Source organism: Heteronotia binoei, chromosome 12 (genome assembly GCF_032191835.1).
Source record: "Heteronotia binoei isolate CCM8104 ecotype False Entrance Well chromosome 12, APGP_CSIRO_Hbin_v1, whole genome shotgun sequence".
In the NCBI taxonomy this organism is placed as follows: domain Eukaryota; kingdom Metazoa; phylum Chordata; class Lepidosauria; order Squamata; family Gekkonidae; genus Heteronotia; species Heteronotia binoei.
This window is the reverse complement of record NC_083234.1, coordinates 13,572,230-13,594,391: the sequence shown is the minus strand read 5'-3', so window position 1 is coordinate 13,594,391 and position 22,162 is coordinate 13,572,230. Positions and strand designations below refer to the sequence as shown.

Here is a 22,162-nt window from a genome sequence, read left to right as displayed (position 1 = left end):
ATTTTTTTGTAGCAGGAACTCCTTTGCATATGAGGCCACACCCCACTGATGTAGCCAATCCTCCTGGAGCTTACAATAGGCCCTGTACTAAGATCCCTGTAAGCTCCAGGAGGATTGGCTACACGGGGGGGTGTGGCCTAATATGCAAAAGAGTTCCTGCTACAAAAAAAGCCCGGAGGAGCTCCGTTACGGTGAGTCTGAAGACCCCTCAGGCAGGATGACGGAACTAAGCCCAGCCCACTTACAGCAATTCTCCTTCTCGATCCACTCGGTGCTGAGGATTCCAAAGGAACGGCAGGCCTCCCCGTAAGCTGCAAGGGAGCCGCAAAGCTGGTACTTCTTCTGGTTGTAGCAGCCGTCGAGGAAACACGATTCGTAAAAGGGCAACGGGTCCAGCAGCCCGTAGCACGGCTGGAAGAAGCCCTTCATATCTGTCAGCTTCAGGCAGTAGTTGTCCCCCTGCAGGACCTGGATCTGAACATTGTCACAGTTTGCGGCGTAGTGAGCGTACTGGAGCTCATTGCAGCTGGAAAGGAGAGTTTAATGCTTTCACTCAAGATGCGGAAAGACAGGATAGAGGAAGTAGGGAGGAAGCATGAGAATGGACCTTATGTAGAAGCTGCATCCCCCGGCTCATGAAAGCATCCAGTCCTTACTACCCAATGGACAGTGGTTCAGTGGCCTCTAGAAGGGCCCAGGTACAAACCTCAGTTGCTGGGAGAGCTGCTGTGTGGGCAGGTAGAACAACACAACGTGGACTAGAAGTCCAACAGTGTGAGGCAACTTCTTATATTCAAGGGTCTAAGCAGCCTCTGCCCTGACCCGGCTGGCTCAGGATAGCCCAATTTGGTTAGATCTCAGAAGTTAAGCAAGGTGGGCTCTAGGTGAGTGCTTGAATGGGAGACCACCAAAGCAGTCCAGGGTTGCCAGGCGGAGGCAGGCAACGAGAAACCATCTCTGGGCTGTGACTTGACAGCGCAGTTTGTAAGCATTGGCATATCCTGTTCAAATTTTTCTCGGCGTCATAACCTCCAGGCCTTCTCCCTTCCCTTTTTATCTTTTTTCCCCCACGTGAAAGCAAGGGTTGGAAACCTGGAGTCTGCAGATCATTATAGAGGATTTTGTAAAAGACCACAGAGATGATACCTTGTCCTTCCCCTTCACCCAGAGGATAATGTATAAACCAGGGGTGTCAAACATGCGGTCCAGGGGCTGAACCAGGCTCCTGGAGGGCTCCTATCAGGCCCCCAAGCAACTGGCTGTCATCTGCTTCCTTCTCCCTATATCGTGCTTTTTTCTGCATAACAGCTTGTTCTGAAAGGTTTGCTCAATTGCACAGGAGCTACAGAGCAAAACCTCTATTTTCTCCAGGCCTTGGATTCAGTGGGAGCTACACAGCTCCTGAACCTTTCTGAGAGTTCCACCTCCTTCTGTGCAGGTGCAGCTGCATAATAATCCCTGGATGAGCTCCACCACCTATTTTTCTACAAAATGACCACTGATTTTCTCAATTGGCTGAGGCTCCTCCCTTGGGAAGAAAGGGGAGAGGAATAGCTTGCTTTGCCAGGCTTTCTGAATTGTACAGCAGATATACTGGGCCAAGCCTCTCTTCCTTCTATTGGCTGAAGCTCCTCCCCCCAGTCCCCTGGGGAAGGAAGGAAAGAGCCAGAGCTTCCTTTGTTCAGTTCCATGGATCCCATGGGATAAATACAAAGAAAAAACCTTTAAGACCAAGGAGTACTAATGTTTTATGCATGTTTTAAGTTTTTTAAAAATATATATATTTGTGTTTGTGTTTATTTAAAAATATATATTTGTGTTTGTCTGTGTTCTTTATAAAATGTATATCTTTGCTACCTGTCAAGCATGCGGGTTCAATGACGAGTTGAAGTTGATACAAAGACTACGTTTATTGATAGACCGATACTTTCTGTGTAACAGATTCTTGAGAGTAATGCTGCAAATGCATCGATACAATACTTTTAAGGCTTACTTCAAAAGGATTCCAAAGGGTGGGGGTGCGGGGTAGCTCTCACACATAAACTATCATAAATGTCTACATTCTCATAGTGTTATCAGGACTCTGTCCTTGCTCTCCCCAGATGCGTCGCACTCCCTACCAGGAATGTATGGGAAGGTGCTGATTACTTCTTCTCAAGTTAGTTTCGTTTCTCACTACTTCTACTTTTCAGGCAATAAAGCAAGAAGAGGGGAGGGAAAGAATAACAGAGCTAGCACAGCTTGGTCCTCCATGATACTTCACAGGCCAGTGTTAGGAAGGACCCTATAACAATCAGTTACCAATGGAATTTCACCATGCTTGACACTACCTAATCTTAAAGTGGTATACACATAGTCCGGCCTGACATGGTTCAGCCCAACCTGACATGGCCCAGCCCAGCAAGGTCTCATTTATGTCAGATCCGGCCCTCATAACAAATGAGTTCGACACACCTGGTATAAACCATAACAAACTCATCCATCAGAAAGATCCCTTTCCCATGCCTGACCACTTGCACTCAGCTCACCTCTTCTGCATGCCATTGGTCTTCCAGCTCTGTGCCAAGAACACGCTGCTGACCACCGGTTTCCCTCGCAGGGTGACGTAGTCATCTGTGCGGTCCCCGTTGAAATTCCCACAAAGACCACAGACTTTATTTTGCAGCCTCTCGCCGATGCTGATTTTGATGACGTTGAAGCCGTTGTAGTGGATCTGGATGTCGGGGCTCGTGTCGATGACCAGGAAACCCTCCATGCTGTATATTTTGGTTGACAAGCCAGTCACAAAGGGGACATTCACCTGTGTCCCATTCACCTAGTTATGGAGATAAGCAGGACTTAGAAGGAAGGGGGATTTGGAAGTCTCCATTCTGAAAAATGAAGTCCCAAGTCAGGTCTCAACCACTGAAGACCACTCATCCCATAAGAAGAAAAAGAAGAAGATATTGGATTTATATCCCGCCCTCCACTCCGAAGAGTCTCAGAGCGGCTCACAATCTCTTTAACCTTCCTCCCTCACAACAGACACCCTGTGAGGTGGGTGGGGCTGGAGAGGGCTCTTACAGCAGCTGCCCTTTCAAGGACAACCTCTGCCAGAGCTATGGCTGACCCAAGGCCATGCCAGCAGGTGCAAGTGGAGGAGTGAGGAATCAAACCCGGTTCTCCCATATAAGAGTCCGCACACTTAACCACTACACCAAGCTGGCTCTCCATAACCAAAACCTCAAACCTGCTGATTTGGTTTTCTACCAAAATTGTGAATCCAGATTATTTTTTCCAGGTAAAAGGTAGTCCCCTGTGCAAGCTCCAGTCGTTTCCGATTCTGGGGTGACATTGCATCAATTTAGGGAGGTACCTATATGACTATGCCATGGCTTCCTGTTAATTAAGACAGATACTACCTGAGAATTTGCATAAGCATATTGGATAACCCAAGGAGATTGGATAAGCATATGGAGCAGAGGTCCATCAGTGACTATTAGCCACAGCGATTTGTTGGAACTCTCTGTCTGGGGCACTGATGCTCTGTATTCTTGGTGCTTGGGGGGGGGCACGGTGGGAGGGCTTCTAGTATCCTGGCCCACTGGTGGACCTCCTGATGGCACTTGGAGTTTTTGGCTACTGTGTGACACAGAGTGTTGGACTGGATGGGCCATTGGCCTGATCCAACATGGCTTCTCTTACATTCTTACGTTAATTTGAATTATGTGAAGCTGTATGGCTGCAAGATGTTATTAATCAGGATCTCGAATTAGAAGTCTAGTGTACGAGCATGTAAAACTTGATTAGGAGGTTAGTGTATGAGATGATTTGTTTTTGCAATTTATTTGTAATTCAGTGTAAGGCAGCCTCATGTGCTCAAATTCAGTCCTAGTAAACTGTCAAGGTAAGTTGCTGACGTTACACTACTAGAGTCCAACTAGGCCCTTGGAGTGTAGGAAGCTCATGGTGAGAACTGCCAGCTACCTCTTAAAATCTCCTTCAAATGGCACAACAAGTTGATACTGTACCTTGACAGTGTTGCGATCGCTAATCAGAATCTGCTCCTCGTTAATGTAGAAGTAAATAGGCGAGATGATGGTCAAGTTGGGGGAAGACCACTTATCAAAATTGATGATGAGCTGGAAGGAGACGTCGGGGAGTTTCTGGCAGATGGTGGAGAGGACAAAGGCGCAGTTGGCGGGGAAGTGGAGGAAGGCCCCGTCGAATGTGCGGAAGACTCCTCCACCCGCCGCAATGCAGTAGGACGTCTTCATGCTGAAGCAGCCCCGGACTCCATTCCGGAGAGCGCACTCCTCATCTGACTTGCACTGCCGGGGGTCACATTGGATGAGATTGCGGCGAAAGCAACGGCAGCGGCGTGTGCAATCGCTGTTCCAGAAGAGCTGCTTGGGCTGCAGAGGAGGAGCAAGGAAGAAAAATGCAAGTTGAGTGACTTCCCCAGGAGGCGAAGCCCACAGCGCATTCGCTTAAAAATGCTTCAAAAATGGATGCACTACCTACCCATCCCAAAGCAATCCAAAGCCATTATTTACCAAACCTCCAAAGTGATTAGATCCTAAGGAGTACTCAAAACATTCAACAGCAACAACAAAATCCAGTTAATACAATAAATTCGTAACATCTAAAAACCACTGATTGCAATCACCTGGGCATTGAAGCATGTTATAGCTTGACCTCTGCTACCAAAAACTGGGTGGGATACAAAGTCTTCACCTGCTTTCTCAATGAAGCAAAAGTAGAAACGAGAGTCCAGAGGAAGGGTGGGTGGTGACGAGACCTTGCTTTTGGTGGACAAGACACCAATCCTGTAGCTTACCCAGGTTAAGCTTGTGAATGGCGTAATCAACTTATCTTGAGGGGAGAAGGTCTCAGGGGTGTCGAACGCATTTGTTATGAGGGCCTGATCGGACATAAATGAGACCTTGTTGGGCCGGGCTGGGCTGTGATGGGCCAGGCTATGTGTGTGCCTATTTAAGATTAGGTAGCAGAGACATAAACTTTTTAAAGGACACAGACAAACACAACTAAAGGTTCAAAAAAAACCCAAACCTTAAAATAAGACATGCTTAAAAACATTAGCACTTGTTGGTCTTAAAGGTGCTTTCTTTGTATTTCTCCCATGGGATCCAGGGAACTGGGCAAAGGAAGCTGTGGCTCTTTCTCTCCCTCCCCAGGGGACTAGGAGGATGAGGAGCCTCAACCAATGGAGACAATCGAGGTTTTGCTCTCTTGCTCCTGTGCAATTGAGCAAGCCTTGCAAAACAAGCTAAGATGCAGAAGGAAGAAAACAAGAGCCAGTTGCTTGGGGGCCTGATAGGAGCTCTCCGGGGGGCCTGATTCAGCCCCCAGGCCACATGTTTGACACCCCTGATCTACCTGAAGTTGTCCACATGAAAACAATATGTTGCGATCACTGTCATATTTTGGCTGCCTGACCCATAGCACCTAGAGCAGGGGTGGCCAACGGTAGCTCTCCAGATTTTTTTTTTGCCTACAACTCCCATCAGCCCCAGCCATCACCCATGCTGGCTGGGGCTGATGGGAGTTGTAGGCAAAAAAGCATCTGGAGAGCTACCATTGGCCACCCCTGACCTAGAGGGAGAAAAACAGTAATGTGCAAGTTTTCAAAGTACATGCTTCTCCTGACCAGGTATCAGTACCTGTGCCACAAAATGTAACTTGGGAAATGGTCTACAGTTTAGGAGAAGCAATGTTGATTTTTTTTTCCTCTTAGGTGATAAGAAGGAAGAGGCCCGTGGCGCATAGTGGTAAAGCTGCAGTACTGCAGTCCTAAGATCTGCTCATGACCTGAGTTCCATCCTGGCGGAAGCTGGGTTGAGGTAGCCGGCTCGAGGTTGACTCAGCCTTCCATCCTTCCGAGGTCGGTAAAACGAGTCCCCAGCTTGCTGGGAGGAAAATGTAGATGACTGGGGAAGGCAATGGCAAACCGCCCCATAAAAAAAGTCTGCCGTGAAAACGTTGTGAAAGCAACATCACCCCAGAGTCGGAAACGATTGGTTCTTGTACAGGGGACTACCTTTTTTTTAGGTGATAAGAACATAAGAAGAGCCCTGCTATTTCAGGCCAGTGATCCATCTAGTCCAGCATCCCATCTCACACAGCGGCCAACCAGCTCCCAGGGTGGTCAAACAGGGCATAGGGGGCGACGACAGCTTGATTACAGTCTTGTTCCATCCAAACACATCTGCTGAAACGCAAAGCGATGTAGAATGAATAACTAGATTGACACCAGAGTTCTTTCAGCCAGGAGAGGGCAGTGGTGGAGTACGTATGTAAGGCGATGCATTCATTCATAGCTAGCGATTGATCTCACGGCAGATAAGAGGCAACTCATTTTAGGGTGCCTTCATGCATTCCTCAGTGAAATCTGTAGGTTACGGGTGGGTGCTTCTATCCCCTTGCACGGGCAGCCATCCAGAAGCTATACAGGGTTATGGCTGCCTTTTGGGAATGCGATAACTGGTGCATTGTTGGAAATGTTAGAAATCGCCTCTTCAAAAATGCAGCTCTATACTCGGCGGGGAGCACCACTCGTTCTCATCGTCATCATCAACTTTCAGCAGGTTAATTTCCAATGTGAAGCCACCGTTCAGGATGGTTCAAACGTACCCATTCGTCTCCTGCTGCACTAGTGACTTGCGCGTATGACTGAGCTACAGCAGATCCAGTTGTCCTGTCGCTCAAGCACAGGGTTGAGCTTGGTTCTGACGTTCACGAGAAGGTCACCGCGTTGACTAATTCTGCGAGATCCCCGGATGTGGTTGCAGTGCAAAATGATAATGTAGCCTTGCTTAACTCAAAGTCCTCTATTTTTATTCTACTCATGTCTGACCAAGGGAGCTTTGACTCTTGGAAGCTTAATACCCCGAAACTCTTCTGGGTCTCTAAGGTGCTGCTAATTCGAGTCCAGCAATTCTACTGCAAACCAACAGAGCTAGCCTTTGAAACTATCTTGCAAAAGCTTGAATGGGGGACAGACACCCCACGTATACTCCTGAGTTCTACGGAAGGAGGAAATGTAATAAAAGTGACTATTACTCATCGTCAAGCTTCGTAACATGCATCTGTGGACCTCTCTCGAGTATGGTGTAGTGGTTCGGTGTAGTGACTCTCAAGAGTCTATTTGGTGTAGTGGTTAAGTACACGGCCTCTTATCTGAGAGAACCAGGTTTGATTCACCACTCCTCCACGTGCACCTGCTGGAATGACCTTGAGTCAGTCACAAGTTCTTGCAGAGCTATTCTGCTCAACGGTAATACTGGGAGAGCTCTCTCAGCCCCACCTACCTCACAGGGTGTCTGTTGTGGGGAGGGGAAGGGAAGGGAGATTGTAAGCCACTCTGAGACTCCTTCAGGTTGCTAAGGGCAGGATATAAATCTAGTCTCTTCTTCTCTCGTCTTAACACAATTTCCGAAACAATAGAGGGAGATGAAAGGAAAAGAAAGAGCTCCAAAAGTCATATTCCAGAGACAAAATACCTTTCCAGTCAATGCGGATAAAGGTCTAAGACGACTTCAGATCTCCTGCCTCTAGTCTAGGCTAGCCCAGCAAGGATCAGATTTTCTAGTCAGTAGTGCCCCTTCTTATTTGGCCTTGTTGCTGGCCAATCAAAAGGGGTGTGACAAATTCCAAGCCCTATTTCTATTCGTCCAACACCTTCACGGCTTGTAAAAGTGAAGAAACGCAAAGTTACAGTTTCCACAGCAACCTCCCCCCTTCCTCTCTTCAAAGGAGAGCATTACAAATATCCTGTTGACCACCGATGTGTACCTTTGCAGAAGAGCACAAATTACATTCCACCCTTTCGCGATCAGATTTATAGAATAATTGAGCGCATGAACTGGCTCCTCTGCTGATAAGGGGCTCTGGCGCCTCATTTTTAAAGGACGGGGACGAGCGACGACAAGGGAAGTGGAGAGACAAAGCTGGTAAACAAACCGTTCTTCATGGCAGCCATCTTGGAGCCCGGACAGGCACGGCAGACCCTTCCAAAAAAAGGTTTGCATTTCAGAAACCGTGAACACGGCGAAAGCCACTTTCAGACGTTAAAGCGGTTTTGCAGCAAATCGTCCCCCAAGTTTCCCTGGCAATTGAGACGTTCGTGTAGCACCCCCCTCCTCCGCATCAAACCAAGGGACACTTCCTAAAGTCTCGTCCTTGTCCTCTTTCTCGATCCTTGTCCTATTTCTCCCATTTATTGTCTTAACTCTGAATTCAAGCACGAAGCTCTTGCTGTTCTCCTGAATTTATATCTTTCATTGATATGCGCCGAGAGTAAATGGCCTGAATTCCGCAGTGACTCTGGTGTAAGTAACAGGGAAGGATCTCCCTCTGGGTTTATGCAAATGAATGCTAGAAAATAAAAGTTTAATTTTGTCGTATTTCCCCCCAAAAGCAAGGCCGAAAGCGCAGCCCTTATTACTGAGAATTTGTCATTACGTTGCGAGAATTAAACTGATTAACGATACATAATGCACAGAACCATAGCACTAAATACGTCGCCGCTGTTCATTATTTCAGGATGGCGCATGGAGATAATGGTGAGGAAAGCTGAAAAATGACAGTGAGGCAAACTACAAAGGAGCAGGAAGGGAGGGCGGCCCATGCGATCTACATATTGTCTGGGGGAAAAACCCCAAACCCTCACCCTTTGGAAGAAACACCAGTTTTGTCCCCCAGAGTGTCGTCTTCACATCCTCCAAAATCAACCTGTGAAGAGACTGCGTTGGAAGCAACAAGGGTTTACAGACAGCCTTCCATCTCCATCTTCTGGCTTCTTATTTGGAAACCATTTACTATCCAATCCCACAGGTGGTTTATAGAAGAAAAACACACTATAATTGGTATGGTACATTCTCAAATCCTACAGGCCTTGCCGCTGCTTGGCATAATATAGACGAACTCCTTGAAGGAAGCCTCATTTGGACGTGACTCTCCCCGTGGCTCAGAACTGTTCACCACGAGCATCAGAAACAGGGTTAACTCAGAAAGGCCCTCATTTCTTCCCAAAGCTGCTCAAAGGACCAGTCATGCTGTCGATCTGGCCGCCTTGTGGATTCGTTTCTGCCCATTTTAAAACGAAACGCACCTTTGCACAGCTTTTAAGGGGACAAATTCACATCGCTTCATTTGATTTTATGGCCCCTTGTACTGTTTAGACCTGGTCTTTGTATAAAAGGTGGCCTCCTTTGCAAGCACCGGGCCGTTACCGACCCATGGGGTGACGTCACATCAAGATGTTTTCATGGCAGACCTTTTACAGGGTAGTTTGCCGTTGCCTTCCCCAGTCATCTACACTCTACCCCAGGTTGGGTCTAGGGGGGAGCAGAGGGGACGCTTGCCCCGGGCGCCGCCAGAGGGGGAGGTGCCAAATTGGGTATGATGATGATAATGATGATGATATTGGATTTATATCCCGCCCTCCACTCCAAAGAGTCTCAGAGCGGCTCACAATCTCCTTTCCCTTCCTCCCCCACAACAGACACCCTGTGAGGTGGGTGGGGCTGGAGAGGGCTCTCACAGCAGCTGCCCTTTCAAGGACAACCTCTGCCAGAGCTATGGCTGACCCAAGGCCATGCTAGCAGGTGCAAGTGGAGGAGTGCGGAATCAAACCCGGTTCTCCCAGATAGGAGTCTGCCCACTTAACCACTACACCAAACTGGCTCTCACAAGGATAGCTCTGCAAGCGCTATGGCTGACCCAAGGCCATTCCAGCAGGTGCAAGTGGAGGAGTGGGGAATCAAACCCAGTTCTCCCAGATAAGAGAGCTATGACTGACCCAAGGCCATGCTAGCAGGTGCAAGTGGAGGAGTGGGGAATCAAACCCGATTCTCCCAGATAAGAGTCCGCGCACTTAACCACTACACCAAACTGGAGTCCCTTTTATTCTATGGGCCTATAAGATAGAATGGGTCTATAAGGGGGCGTCATTTTTTAATTTTGCTTCCCCCTAAAAAACATGTAGATCCAGTCCTGCTTTACCTCCAGCAAGCTGGGTACTCATTTTACCAGCCTCGGAAGGATGGAAAGGCCGAGTCAACCTTGAGCTGGTTACCTGAACCCAGCTTCTGCCGGGATCGAACTCAGGTCGTGAGCAGGGCTTGGACTGCAGTACTGCAGAGTACCCATCTAGTTAACAGAAAGGGGGTTCTGTGTGGCTTCAAAGAGAGAGATGGCCTTTCATTTCCAAAGGAGCTCAGAGCTTTTCCATTCAGTGTGTCACTTTCACAAAGGTGTTAAGTCTCAAAAATCATGAATTTGAGCGGAGGTGTCTGTGGTTCTAACCCCATGCTGATTTGGATTTTGCCTTAGATGTTGTGGTTCTAACCCCATGCTGATTTGGATTTTGCCTTAGATGTTGTGGTTCTAACCCCATGCTGATTTGGATTTTGCCTTAGATGTTGTGGTTCTAACCCCATGCTGATTTGGATTTTGCCTTAGAGTCTGGCCTCTAGGCCAGGGGTGTCGAACTCATGAAGGCCAGATCAGACATAAATGGAACCTTGTTGGGCTGGGCCATGTTGGGTTGGGTCACATGTGTACCTATTTAAGATTAGGTAGCAGAGATATACATTTTTATAAAGAACACAGACAAACAGAAATATATATTTTAAAAAACTTAAAAGCATGCTTGAAACGTTAGCACTCATTGGTCTTAAAGATGCTTTATTTGCATTTCTCCCATGGGATCCAGGGAACTGGACAAAGGAAGCTCTGGCTCTTTCCTTCCCTCCCCAGGGCACTAGGAGGAGGAGAAGCCTCAGCCAATAGAGGGAAGAGGGGCTTGGCTTAGTAGCTCTGCTGTGCAATTGACAGAGCCCGGCAAAGCAAGCTATTACTCTCCAAGGGAGGAGTCTCAGCCAATGGAGAAAATAGTGGTTTTGCTCTGTAGCTCCTGTGTGATTGAGCAAGCCGGGCAAAGCAAGCGGTCATGCAGAAGGAAGCAAGATATAGGGAGAAGGAAGCAGATGACAGCCAGTTCCTCAGGGGCCTGATAGGAGCCCTCCAGGGGCCTGATTTGGCCCCAAAACTGCATGTTTGACACCCCTGCTCTAGGCTGTCCAGTATATAATGGCCATGGAAAAATGTTATGCCTAGCATGAGTTCCAGCTGAGGTCACAAGCATCCAGGTGGGACCTGGAATTACAGCTGCTCTCCAAACTACAGAGATCAGTTCCCCTGGACAAAATGGCAGCTTCGGAGGGTGCACTCAATGACAATAGACCCTGCCAGGGGTCATTTTGCAGAAAAAGATGTGCCAGAGCTCATTAACATAACTCATTTGCATATGCCACAGACTCCTGATGTCACCAGAAGGTGTGCTAAATTCTATCCGCTCAGCATCTACCTTTAAATGCTTCTTGGATTTATAATTGTCTTAATAAAACCTTGGAAAGAGCCCCATGGCGCAGAGTGTTAAAGCTGCAGTACGGCAGTCCAAAGCTCTGCTCACGACCTGAGTTCAATCTCCAGCAGAAGCTGGATTTTCAGGTAGCCGGCTTGAGGTTGACTCAGCCTTCCATCCTTCTGAGGTCGGTAAAATGAGTACCCAGCTTGCTGGGGGGAAAGCTTAGATGACTGGGGAAGGTAATGGCAAACCACCTCATATAAAGTCTGCTGGGAAAACGTGAAAGCAACGTCACCCCAGACTCGGAAACGACTGGTGCTTGAACAGGGGACCTTTCCTTTTCCTAATAAAACCTTACTCCCATCATACTGTTTAAATTACTTTCTCCTATGTGGCCACAGTGGCATGAGGAAGATTTCCATCTTCCTGCTTGATATGTTTGGGTTATTTTTTTCCATTTTTTTTTTTTGTGGGGAAGAATATTAGAAAGTTTGTGAAATCTTAAGAGTTCAGCAAAATTCTCCCAGGGAGTTTCAACAATGGAGGCCAGAAACAAATACTGGGGGCGGGGGGGAGCAGAGAAAGAAAGAGCACAATAAATTTAGAGGTCACAAAATGGGGCCTGGTCCTTACTGCGGTCCCTCCACTCCCCAAAGCCCAACCTTCCCAAGCTCCACCACAAAATCTCCCATCCCGGAGTTGGCAAGCCCTGGTTCCACCTACAATGAAAAAAACAGGGATGGGGAGAAAGACTAAACAAGCAGACTGGGGGGAGCAGCCCTGGAGACCCCCAGACAAGCGAGACCTGCTTGGGCTGGCTGGATCTCGCTCACCCGGGGCTCACCCGGGGCCTCGCTCACCCGGGGCTCTCCTTTCTTGCTCGGGTTGCTTTTGGCTGGTGGGGGGGAGGGGCTGCTGGCCCAGCAGGAAGTATGCACCACTGAGTCGTGAATATTACAGAGGCTGTAAGGCTCCAGATATAAGAAATATTAAAATAAATATTTTTGAAGCTTACATTTAAGGTTTATTGGATTTATATCCCGCCCTCCCCGCTGAAGCAGGCTCAGGGCGGCTCACAACCAGCAAAATAAGAACAATCTAACAGTTAAACAATACGAGTTAAACAATTAAAATGGTTAAGAACAATTAAAACAGCCCGGCGCTAATTGATGTTTTCTCGCTTCAGAGAGAACCTGGTTTAGGGAGTCTCAGAGTAAAGGCTGAAGTTATTCATATGTGCATCTCTTGACAAAGATACTAATTGAAATGGGAAATATAACGATTGACATTCCGTCGAGAACATACTTTATGCACAGTTGGAGAATATACTTATATCACCTTTGAGTGTTGTACAAGTCTTTACATATTCCTTGGAAGCCTGGAACTGTAATGGAACTTGGTGGTTTGGTTTATGTTATTCTGGATATTGTATTTATTGGCAACAGTGTTGTGTGTGTGACAACATTTTGAGTTTTTCTCCTAAGTAATACTAGTGTTTTGTGCCTTATTTTTGTGTTAGAGATATTAAGTACATTGTTTTCATTAGCTGAATATACCTGGGCCAAGGGAGGCCAGATTAAAGACCACCCGGGATCGGGCCTTCTCCGTTGCGGCCCCACTACTCTGGAACCAACTCCCGGAGGAGGTACGGGCCCTGCGATGTGTAAATCAATTTCGCAGGGCCTGTAAGACATACCTCTTCAGAATAGCCTTCGCCCATGCTGAGCTAAGATAACGTCGCTGTGTATGTTTCTTCTCTTCTACTGAATTTAAGATCTATTTAGCACCTTAATGTTAATTTTAAATGTAATTGTACACTGATTAAGATAATTTTACTGTTTTATATGATTTTATTATATTGTGTTGCACTTACATGTTGTGAGCCGCCCTGAGCCTGCTTGTGCGGGCAGGGCGGGGTACAAATAAAAAGTTGTTGTTGTTGTTAATAATAATAATAATAATAATAATAATAATAATAATAATAATAATAATAATAATAATAATAATAATAATAATAATAATATTATTATTATTATACAAGGAGATATCTGGGGTTTTCTGACTGGTTCCAATTACGGCATGAAGATTACCGTAGTTGAATTCACTCCTGTTCTGTTTGTCCGGCATGCCGCTGCTAACGAACGTAAACTTCAGCAGCATTCAGCCTGTGGCACAGCTGACCCAGAACTCGCCCCCCATGTTGGTTATCATCTCCCATGCCCACCATTGGCAGCACAGATATCTAGCTCACCAACAGGCAGCCACCGTATTGGAAACCACGCCTCACCTCATAATATTTGCCGTCGGAGTAGCAGCCGCAGTTGTGAGGAAGAATGCAGCTCTTGCCGTTGAGGACGTAGCCCGGGTCACATTGGCACCCTTCCACACAGTAATGGTTGCAGTCGCTTTTCAGCCGGATGGCGGCACAGCGCGGCTGGCACACGCTCACGCAGCTCTCGTAGTGGCTGTTGGGAGGGCAGCTGACCGCTGGAACGAGAGAGAGAGAGCGGGCTTAGCCTTGAGACGGAGTTTTCTTATCGGATCAGATATGCCGTCCTGCCTCTGCCACACTTTCCTTCCAGCTAGGTGCCCACTTTGGCACATGCACATAGGAGGGCCGAAGCTAACCAGGATCTATAGAAGGGCAGTGATAGCCAGATAGCATAAAGAGGATCTGCTGGTACTTCAAGGTGACAGGCAAGGAGTCTGGGTGGCTCTGTACATGAGGCGCTGAAGAGTGAGAAGAAGGATACCCAGTGCATCAAGAAATGCAGAGGAGGTTTCCCACTATGGGGTGACTAGGTAACGAAGCCCCAACTCTGGACACAAGGAGTCGTGCTAAGTCCGGAAACAGACTATATATATATATTTTGGAGAAACTGGTATGATGAAACCACAGTGGCTCATGGTGGGTGCATCAGTTCCTTCTTCCCTTGCTATCACAGAGGTCAACAAGAAGCAGCTCTTAGGCCACATCCCACTCTCTAAAGCAGGGTAGGGAACCTTTTTTCTGCCAAGGGCCATATGGATATTTATAACATCATTCGTGGACCATGAAAAATTATCAACTTAAAAAACAGTGCTCCGCTGAGGGAGAATGATTCAGGCCAGCAAAATTAATGCAAATAATTGTTTTTCTATTTGAAGACATGTGGGGAGAGCCTAATTTGGCACACGCACACAGGGCCCACCGCCCTAGGCAAATGCATAGGTCTAGGTCTGTTTTGTAGAAAAAGCCCAGCAGGAACTCAGCAGCATATTAGACCACATCCCCTTAGCATATTAGGTCACACACACACTCATTAGCAGATTAGGCCACACCCTCTGGGATAATGAAGTGCAAACTGAACTTTTCCAGGCCCTGTAGCAATTCTGTAACTTTTCCAGGCCCTGTAGCAATTCTGGCTGGCCAGCCAGGCCCCAGGGAGGCTGCCGCACAGTACATCTGGGCCCTGTGATCCCTGCCTGGCCCTGGGGAGGCTGCTGCACAGCGCAGCTGGGCTCCACGATCCTCACTGGCCAGCCAGGCCCCAGGGAGGCTGCCACATGGCTCGGTTCGGTCCAGCAATCCCCGAGGGCCACACCGAGTGACCTCAAGGGCTGTATACAGCCCTCTGGATGGAGATTTCCCACCCCAGCTCTAAGGGGCACTGTCTCACCCTTCCTGTTGCCGAATGCAGAGGAAAAAGAGGACCGTGAAGAATGAACAGCACCCATAGTGGAGGGATTTGACACGAGGCAATGTTTGTGGATCCCAACTGCCGTTCTCTTGCTACCTCCGGGAGAAACGTTTGTTGATCAGGACTGTAGAACCTCTGGCCAAAAAGGTTAATGCTGAACACTGAAATGTGGTTTCGTCAGATGGCAGCAGCAGGAGAAAAACTGTCGAAGTTGTGCATATGGAAGTCCTGTATATAGGATGCTGATTTACCTGCCTCTGTCCACCTGGTGCAGCCCCCAATTACTGCTTCTGATAATAGGGGACCCCCTGGAACAATATCAAGGTGAAGTTGGAGGGCTGCCATAGGAGACAGGGAATTGATAGCTTTCCCACTTTCCCACTGGGGTATCTCCCCCGCCCCCAGCTCCCATTGTCCATTGTCCATCACTGCTGCTGTGGCCAGGAGGAGAAAAATAAGGTTAGAAAATTGGGGAAACTTGGAAGTGACTTAATCCACTTGCCAGAAACTCTATGGTTTTATGGTGAATCCTATAGAAGCGTGACATCACTTCCAGGTTTTCCCTAGAAGTGACAGCATGCCACTTACTCAGGGCTTTTTTTTTTTTGCAGCAGGGACTCCTTTGCATATTAGGCCACACACCCCTGATCATAGAATCATAGAGTTGGAAGGGACCTCCAGGGTCATCTAGTCCAACCCCCTGAACAATACAGGAAATTCACAAATCCCTCCCCCTAAATCCACAGGATCTTCATTGCTGACAGATGGGCCACCTAGCCTCTGTTTAAAAATCTCCAAGGAAGGAGAGCCCACCACCTCCTGAGGGAGTCTTTTCCACTGAGGAACTGCTCTAACAGTCAGGAAGTTCTTCCTAATGTTGAGACAGAAACTCTTGATTTAATTTCAACCCGTTGGTTCTGGTCCTATCTTCTGAGGCCACAGAAAACAATTCCACACCTTCCTCCAAATGACAGCCCTGATGTAGCCAATCCTCTAAGAGCTTAAAGTAAAAAGTAAAGGTAGTCCCCTGTGCAAGCGCCAGTCATTTCTGACTCTGGGGTGACGCTGCTTTTACAACATTTTCACAGCAGACTTTTTACGGGGCGGTTTGCCATTGCCTTCCCCAGTCATCTACACTTCCCCCCCAGCAAGCTGGGTCCTCATTTTACCGACCTCAGAAGGATGGAAGGCAGAGTCAACCTGAGCCGGCTACCTGAAACCAGCTTCTGCCGGCATCGAACTCAGGTCGTGAGCAGAGAGTTCAGACTGCAGTACTGCAGCTTTACCACTCTGCACCACGGCGACTGGCTACATCAGGGGCGTGTGGCCTAATATGCAAAGGAATCCCTGCTATTAAAAAAGCCCTGCATTTACTAGGAATTGAAGAAAAACGCCCCCATGGACACAGGGATCTTTTGGATGGAATCGAACCCGTTGTGTATGCCCATGGGCAACGACACCTCATTCAGACACCTTTGTCTCTCTCAAACCCCATCTCCTCTCTCAGGCAATCGCTCTGCCAAGCCATTCAAAAGGAAAACGAGCAAATCCTCCACTTCCACGCTGTCCCCCCCCCCCTTCGGCCCTTCTTCCAACAACGGCGATCGAGTCCTTGAGATTAGGCAGCCAGGCTGATTTAGGTCATCAATTTGTGGGTAGAAAATGATCCAGATTTAATTTTTAAATCTTATTAGTGATGAAAATGACTTTTCAATTGATTTGCCAGACGGGCCCGCCTGCCAGAGACGCTTTGCGTCTTCATTTGACGAGGAGTGTAATTGAACCATACATTGTAATCCTATTGACAAGAGGGGCAAATCTTCCCCCAGAACAAATGTGTAATCTTTCCCTCGCCTGTATAGGCTAATAAAATTTGCATTTGACAAATGAAGAGTGGCTGCTTTTTGGACGGGAGGCGCAACCTGCAACTTTCTAGAAAAAGGGAAGGAGAGGAGCTTCTTTTCATGAGTCATCCCTCTTCCGAGGGGGTCTTCTACCTGACAGCGCTCCCTAAGCGCTTTTGGTTTAAAGCTACGAAGAGTGGGGGCGACCAGGCAGAACGCCGCAGCAAACAGACTTTCCTTCTGCAGCGTATGAACAAACTCAGCAGCTCTTGCTATGACCTCGTGTGCTCCCTAAGCGCGCTTCATCGGACGAGGGGATCAGGTATTATCTGATGAAGTGTGCTTAGAGAGCACACGAAAGCTGACGTTCTCAATAAAACTTGGCTGGTCTTAAAGGTGCAACTCGACTCCTGCTTTGTTCAACTGCTTCAGACCAACACGGCTGCCCGCTTGGATTTTGCTAAGACCATATGCATTGTTTAAACCAAAGGCCTCCAGCATTTTTTTTAGTTTGTGGGCACCTTTGGAATTCAGACCCAAGGTTGGGTGGGTGCAATTACAAAATGGCTGCCACAGGAGGCGGAGCCACACACATGCCCAGAGAAGGTCTAAGTGCAGGGAAGTAGAAGGATAATTTAAACCATACACTGCGGGGGGATGAATGAGAATAAAACCAACATTGTGGTCATGGCAGCAGTCGCCAAAGCCACACTGTTCTAATCTGCATAGCCAGTCAGATCACAGCCAGTGACCAAGCAGCCAGTGACCAAGCAGAAGGCCCTGTTGGTAGGGTTGCCAGGTCCAACTCAGAATATATCTGGAGACTTTAGGGGTGGAGCTGGGAGACTTTCCCATTCCAAATAAATACATGAAAATATAGCAGTGTAATTCTCCTGAATAGTCTTCATTTCCTCCTCCTCTTTTTTGCCTTTTTTGTTCCCCAGAACTGCTAAATAAAAGTGAACACACACACACACACAATGAAAGTGAGCACACACAGACTCACAAAGCAGCTACAATAAACAGTTTGCATGCCCACACTTTTGTGATCTCCCTGGGGCAATGGTGTAGATAGCTATACTCACCAGAGTTGCTGAATGTAACAATCTGCTGTATTTCAACCAACTTAAGGAGAGAGAGAGGTCGAGAGAGGTCTAGGGGGTAGTGTTTTCCTCTATCTCATAATCAGGTTCTTGTTAAATCTTTACTATCTCTCCCCCCCCCTTTTTTTTTTTTTACTATCTCTTTACTATCCCAAACAGCTTCTGAAAGAATGCAAAAGGAAGAAGAAGAAGAAGATGAAGATATTGGATTTATATCCCGCCCTCCACTCCAAAGAGTCTCAGAGCGGATCACAATCTCCTTTACCTTCCTCCCCCACAACAGACACCCTGTGAGGTGGGTGGGGCTGGAGAGGGCTCTCACAGCAGCTGCCCTTTCAAGGACAACCTCTGCCAGAGCTATGGCTGACCCAAGGCCATGCTAGCAGGTGCAAGTGGAGGCGTGGGGAATCAAACCCGGTTCTCCCAGATAAGAGTCCGCACAGTTAACCACTACACCAGACTGGCTCTCCTACACCAGACTGGCTCTCCAGAGGGACGGGGCTCTCACACTTCCTCTCTCACGCACAGGGCTCTGCCTCCTCACCCTGCCCCCATACCCTGCAGCTTCAGTCTCACTGAGATTTAAAGGCGCGTGCACACACACACACACATTCCAAAATAGAAACAGTTTGCAAGCTTCTAACCCTGCCTGAGATCTAAAGACACATTGTGACTGTTGGGGTGGGGCTTCTCCCCACAGGCCAGCCGGCTGGTGGTGGGGAGGAGCCTGCAAAACTGGGGGATCCCCCACCAGAACCTGGGGCCTGGCAAGTCTACCTGCTGGCAAGAGCTCCACCTTGTCCCACCTGCTTTCTGAAAACACTTGGTGAACACAAGGTAAGGCGTCTGTGGACATCACATTGGGGACCTCTAGTTTAAACAGTGATCTAATAACTTAGTATTTCACACCTTTGAGCCACTAGAAGGACATGGATATGCATGGAAAACACAAGTCCCCATTGACTCTGAGCTGGCAGTGGCTTTCAAATGTAGACAACGTTCACACCACTACAACAGGCCAGCCGTGACTAACCCCAAGGACACACCCGACCCTCGTGCCACTCTAGGAAACCCAAGTTTACAGCCTCGACCTTTCTACCAACCAGGCCAAGGGCATCCCACTAGGCAACGCCGCGGCGAGCTCATAGCGACGAATCGAAGGAAATGCCAAAGACAGAAGGAGCTTTTGTGCCGAGTGCTTAAATATCTGTCAGATTTCGTGAGCAACCAATAATTCATTCCCTTGCTGCTCCGTTTCCTTTATGAAATTGGTGACATGAGAGATAATCTTCCGTGACTCCGGTACACATCTCTGTCATGTCGAGGTATTTGTCGAGCTATTCTTCCCCCCCTGTCTCCTCTTATCTGTGTCATTTTTATCCACTACTTTTCCGTTTTGTCATTAGGTGCCCTAATCTGCCTCTCTCCGCCTCCTTTTCCTCTCCCCAGGAATCCTCAGAGCCTCCAATCTCTATCTGTCTTCCCATCCCTTTGCTTGTCAGAACCTCTTTCCCCGAAAGCTCGGCAGCTTGTGACAATTCCCCATTCTCCATAACAAGTGGAGCTCTTCCTTGGTCCCACGGAGGTTTTTTGTAAAAAGGGAAGGAAAGAAGAAGAAGAAGAATTGCAGATTTATACCCCGCCCTTCTCTCTGAATCAGAGACTCAGAGCGGCTTACAATCTCCTATATCTTCTCCCCCCACAACAGACACCCTGTGAGGTGGGTGGGGCTGGAGAGGGCTCTCACAGCAGCTGCCCTTTCAAGGACAACCTCTGCCAGAGCTATGGCTGACCCAAGGCCATTCCAGCAGCTGCAAGTGGAGGAGTGGGGAATCAAACCTGGTTCTCCCAGATAAGAGTCCGCGCACTTAACCACTACACCAAACTAGCCTTATCGCCATTCAAAGGACGATGGTGACATGAAGCCAACCAGGCAGACAAAGAGGAGGTCCAAGGCAGAGTGTCAGAGAGAACTCAGGAAAGACTTTGGGCATCCACAACAGACCCCTGAGCGGCGAATGAACTGAACCCTGATGTTGCAAAGTTGGCCATCAAGACGCTGCGCTGAAATGCAATTGTCAAGACCAGAAAAGGGACATTCTACTTTAAACATGGAGAGATTAAAATGTGGACTTCGCTCCCAGAGGATGGAGTGACGGCCACAGGAATAAACAGCTTTCCAAGGGGACGATATGGAGGATAAGTTGGTCAATGGCTACTAGCCATGGTGACTGAGGGGGAGCCTCCACATCCAGAGGCACTAATCCTCTGAATCCCAGAGCCAGGAGGCGACATTAGGGGAAGCCCTCAGCCTCTATGCCCTGTTGTTGACTGTCCAGAGAAACTGGTTGGCCACTGTGTGAGACAAGATGCTGGACGAGATGGACCCCTGGTCTGATCCAGCAGAGCTTTGCATATAATCTTATGAAGGCCTTGACCTCCCTGCCCTGTTGTTGGCCCTCCAGAGGAATTGGTTGGCCACCGTGTGAGGCCAGATGTTGAACTAGATGAATCGGCAGGACTCTTCTTAGGTTCTTCTATTCTGACCAGTCGTGTCCCCTGGCTCTGGAGCGCTGCCAAGTGCTGTTTGACACCTTCAGTTACATCAGCATTCTGGTTACTGGCCTCATTAGCTTTTCGACAGAGCCAGCAGCATGTGCTTAAAAGGAGCCTCAGTGTTAAAATCCGTATTGGGTCTCAGGCCCGGAGTGGTTTTGAACCTGGCACCTGAGAGGTATCAGATGCCAGCTCAGCTCATGAGGCGCCACCACCGAGCTCTGGATCATGGTGGGAATTATAGAAGAATAGGCCTGGCAAGCAGGGAAGCTTTTTTAAGCAGCAGTAACCTCAGATTAGATCACGTGGTACTGCCTGACTCCATAAAAGCTTCCAGGTCCGACTTGCTAAGTGATCTGGGCGAGACAGGGCTCTTGACTTTGGCTGTTCACTCTCAGAGATCATCTATATGTGACCCTAAGAGCTGCAGTCCAGACATTTGACTGCTGGGAACCGAGAACCCACTCTGTCTTTACAAAAAATGAGCTCTAGCCTTGTGAGGAAGAGACAGGATTTTTTTGGGTTCCACTTAAAAGCCATCAGTCTTGAAAAAGGCCACAAAACGTTTGACACCGGCTAACGTGGACTTTATGTGGATGGACTTATTCTTTATCCTAACACCTCACTGAAACAATAGTGGACTGAACGTGCAAGACTGTGAAGCGGGATAATTTGTTTGTTAAAGTGCCTGTGTGCAATCTGAATGAAAGAATTCATGACAGACTGTTTTCTGATGATTTGGGTTACGAGTCAAAAGCAGACTCTTAACCTTTAAAAAGTGCCTGCGTGCACTTTAAAAGTGCCTGTGTGCACTCTGATTTATTTTTCTGCACACTGTTTGAATTCATTTTAGTGGGAAAAGAGGTTATGTCAAAGTGCCTGCGTGCACTCTGGTGTTTCATATTGCAGTCTGCTTAAAGGTAGAAGCTTTGGAATATTATAGTGCCCATGTGCACATTTATATTTTTCATTTTAGATTATTTAGGAGTAGAGTCTACTCAGAAGTAGAGGCCACAAGGTTTTTCCTGTCACATTTTTTTCCTGTAATAAATGTTTCAATAGTATAGTTTCACCCTGACGTTTCTTCTATTATAGTTTTGCTTAAACTCAGGGAGCCTTCTACAGGGAACTGAACTTGGCCTGTAAAGTTGGGCTGGTTTGCATTGACTTTGAGACATTTCATCTTACTGTCATAGAACAAGAATTGTCCTACTAAAATTAGCTATGCTGCAGTAGGTGGCACGAATTTTCATGGGTGGTCTTCAAACAGGGGTCCCCAACCTTTTTGAACCTGCGGGCACCTTTGGAATTCTGGCACAGTATGGTGGGCTCAGCCACAAAATGGCTGCCATACACTAGCTGCCAACCTGAGGAGGCAGAGCTAGCCACAAAATGGCCGCCACAGCTTACCTCAATCATGCTGTGAAGATTCTTGTGCTGTAGTGGCAGCTGCTGTTAAGGCAGTGTTTTTAAAAATCTGCACAGCCAGTCAAATCTCCAGAGGCTGCCCTGACCTGGATAGCCCAGGCAAGCCTGATCTTGTCTGATCTCAGAACTAAGCAGGGCTGACCCTAGCAAGTACATGAATGGGAGACCACTTTGGAATAC

The 22,162-nt window shown here is 47.9% G+C and overlaps 1 protein-coding gene across 1 annotated transcript in view; it reads right to left on the bottom strand.

The window, feature by feature from the left end:
- The window catches only part of TECTA (tectorin alpha), a 232,242-nt gene that overhangs the window by 19,226 nt on the left and 190,854 nt on the right, over positions 1–22,162 (bottom strand). The window contains 4 exon segments of the mRNA XM_060251812.1: positions 246–526; positions 2,529–2,815; positions 4,011–4,394; positions 13,659–13,858. Of these exon segments, the coding sequence (XP_060107795.1) occupies positions 246–526; positions 2,529–2,815; positions 4,011–4,394; positions 13,659–13,858 (1,152 nt within the window).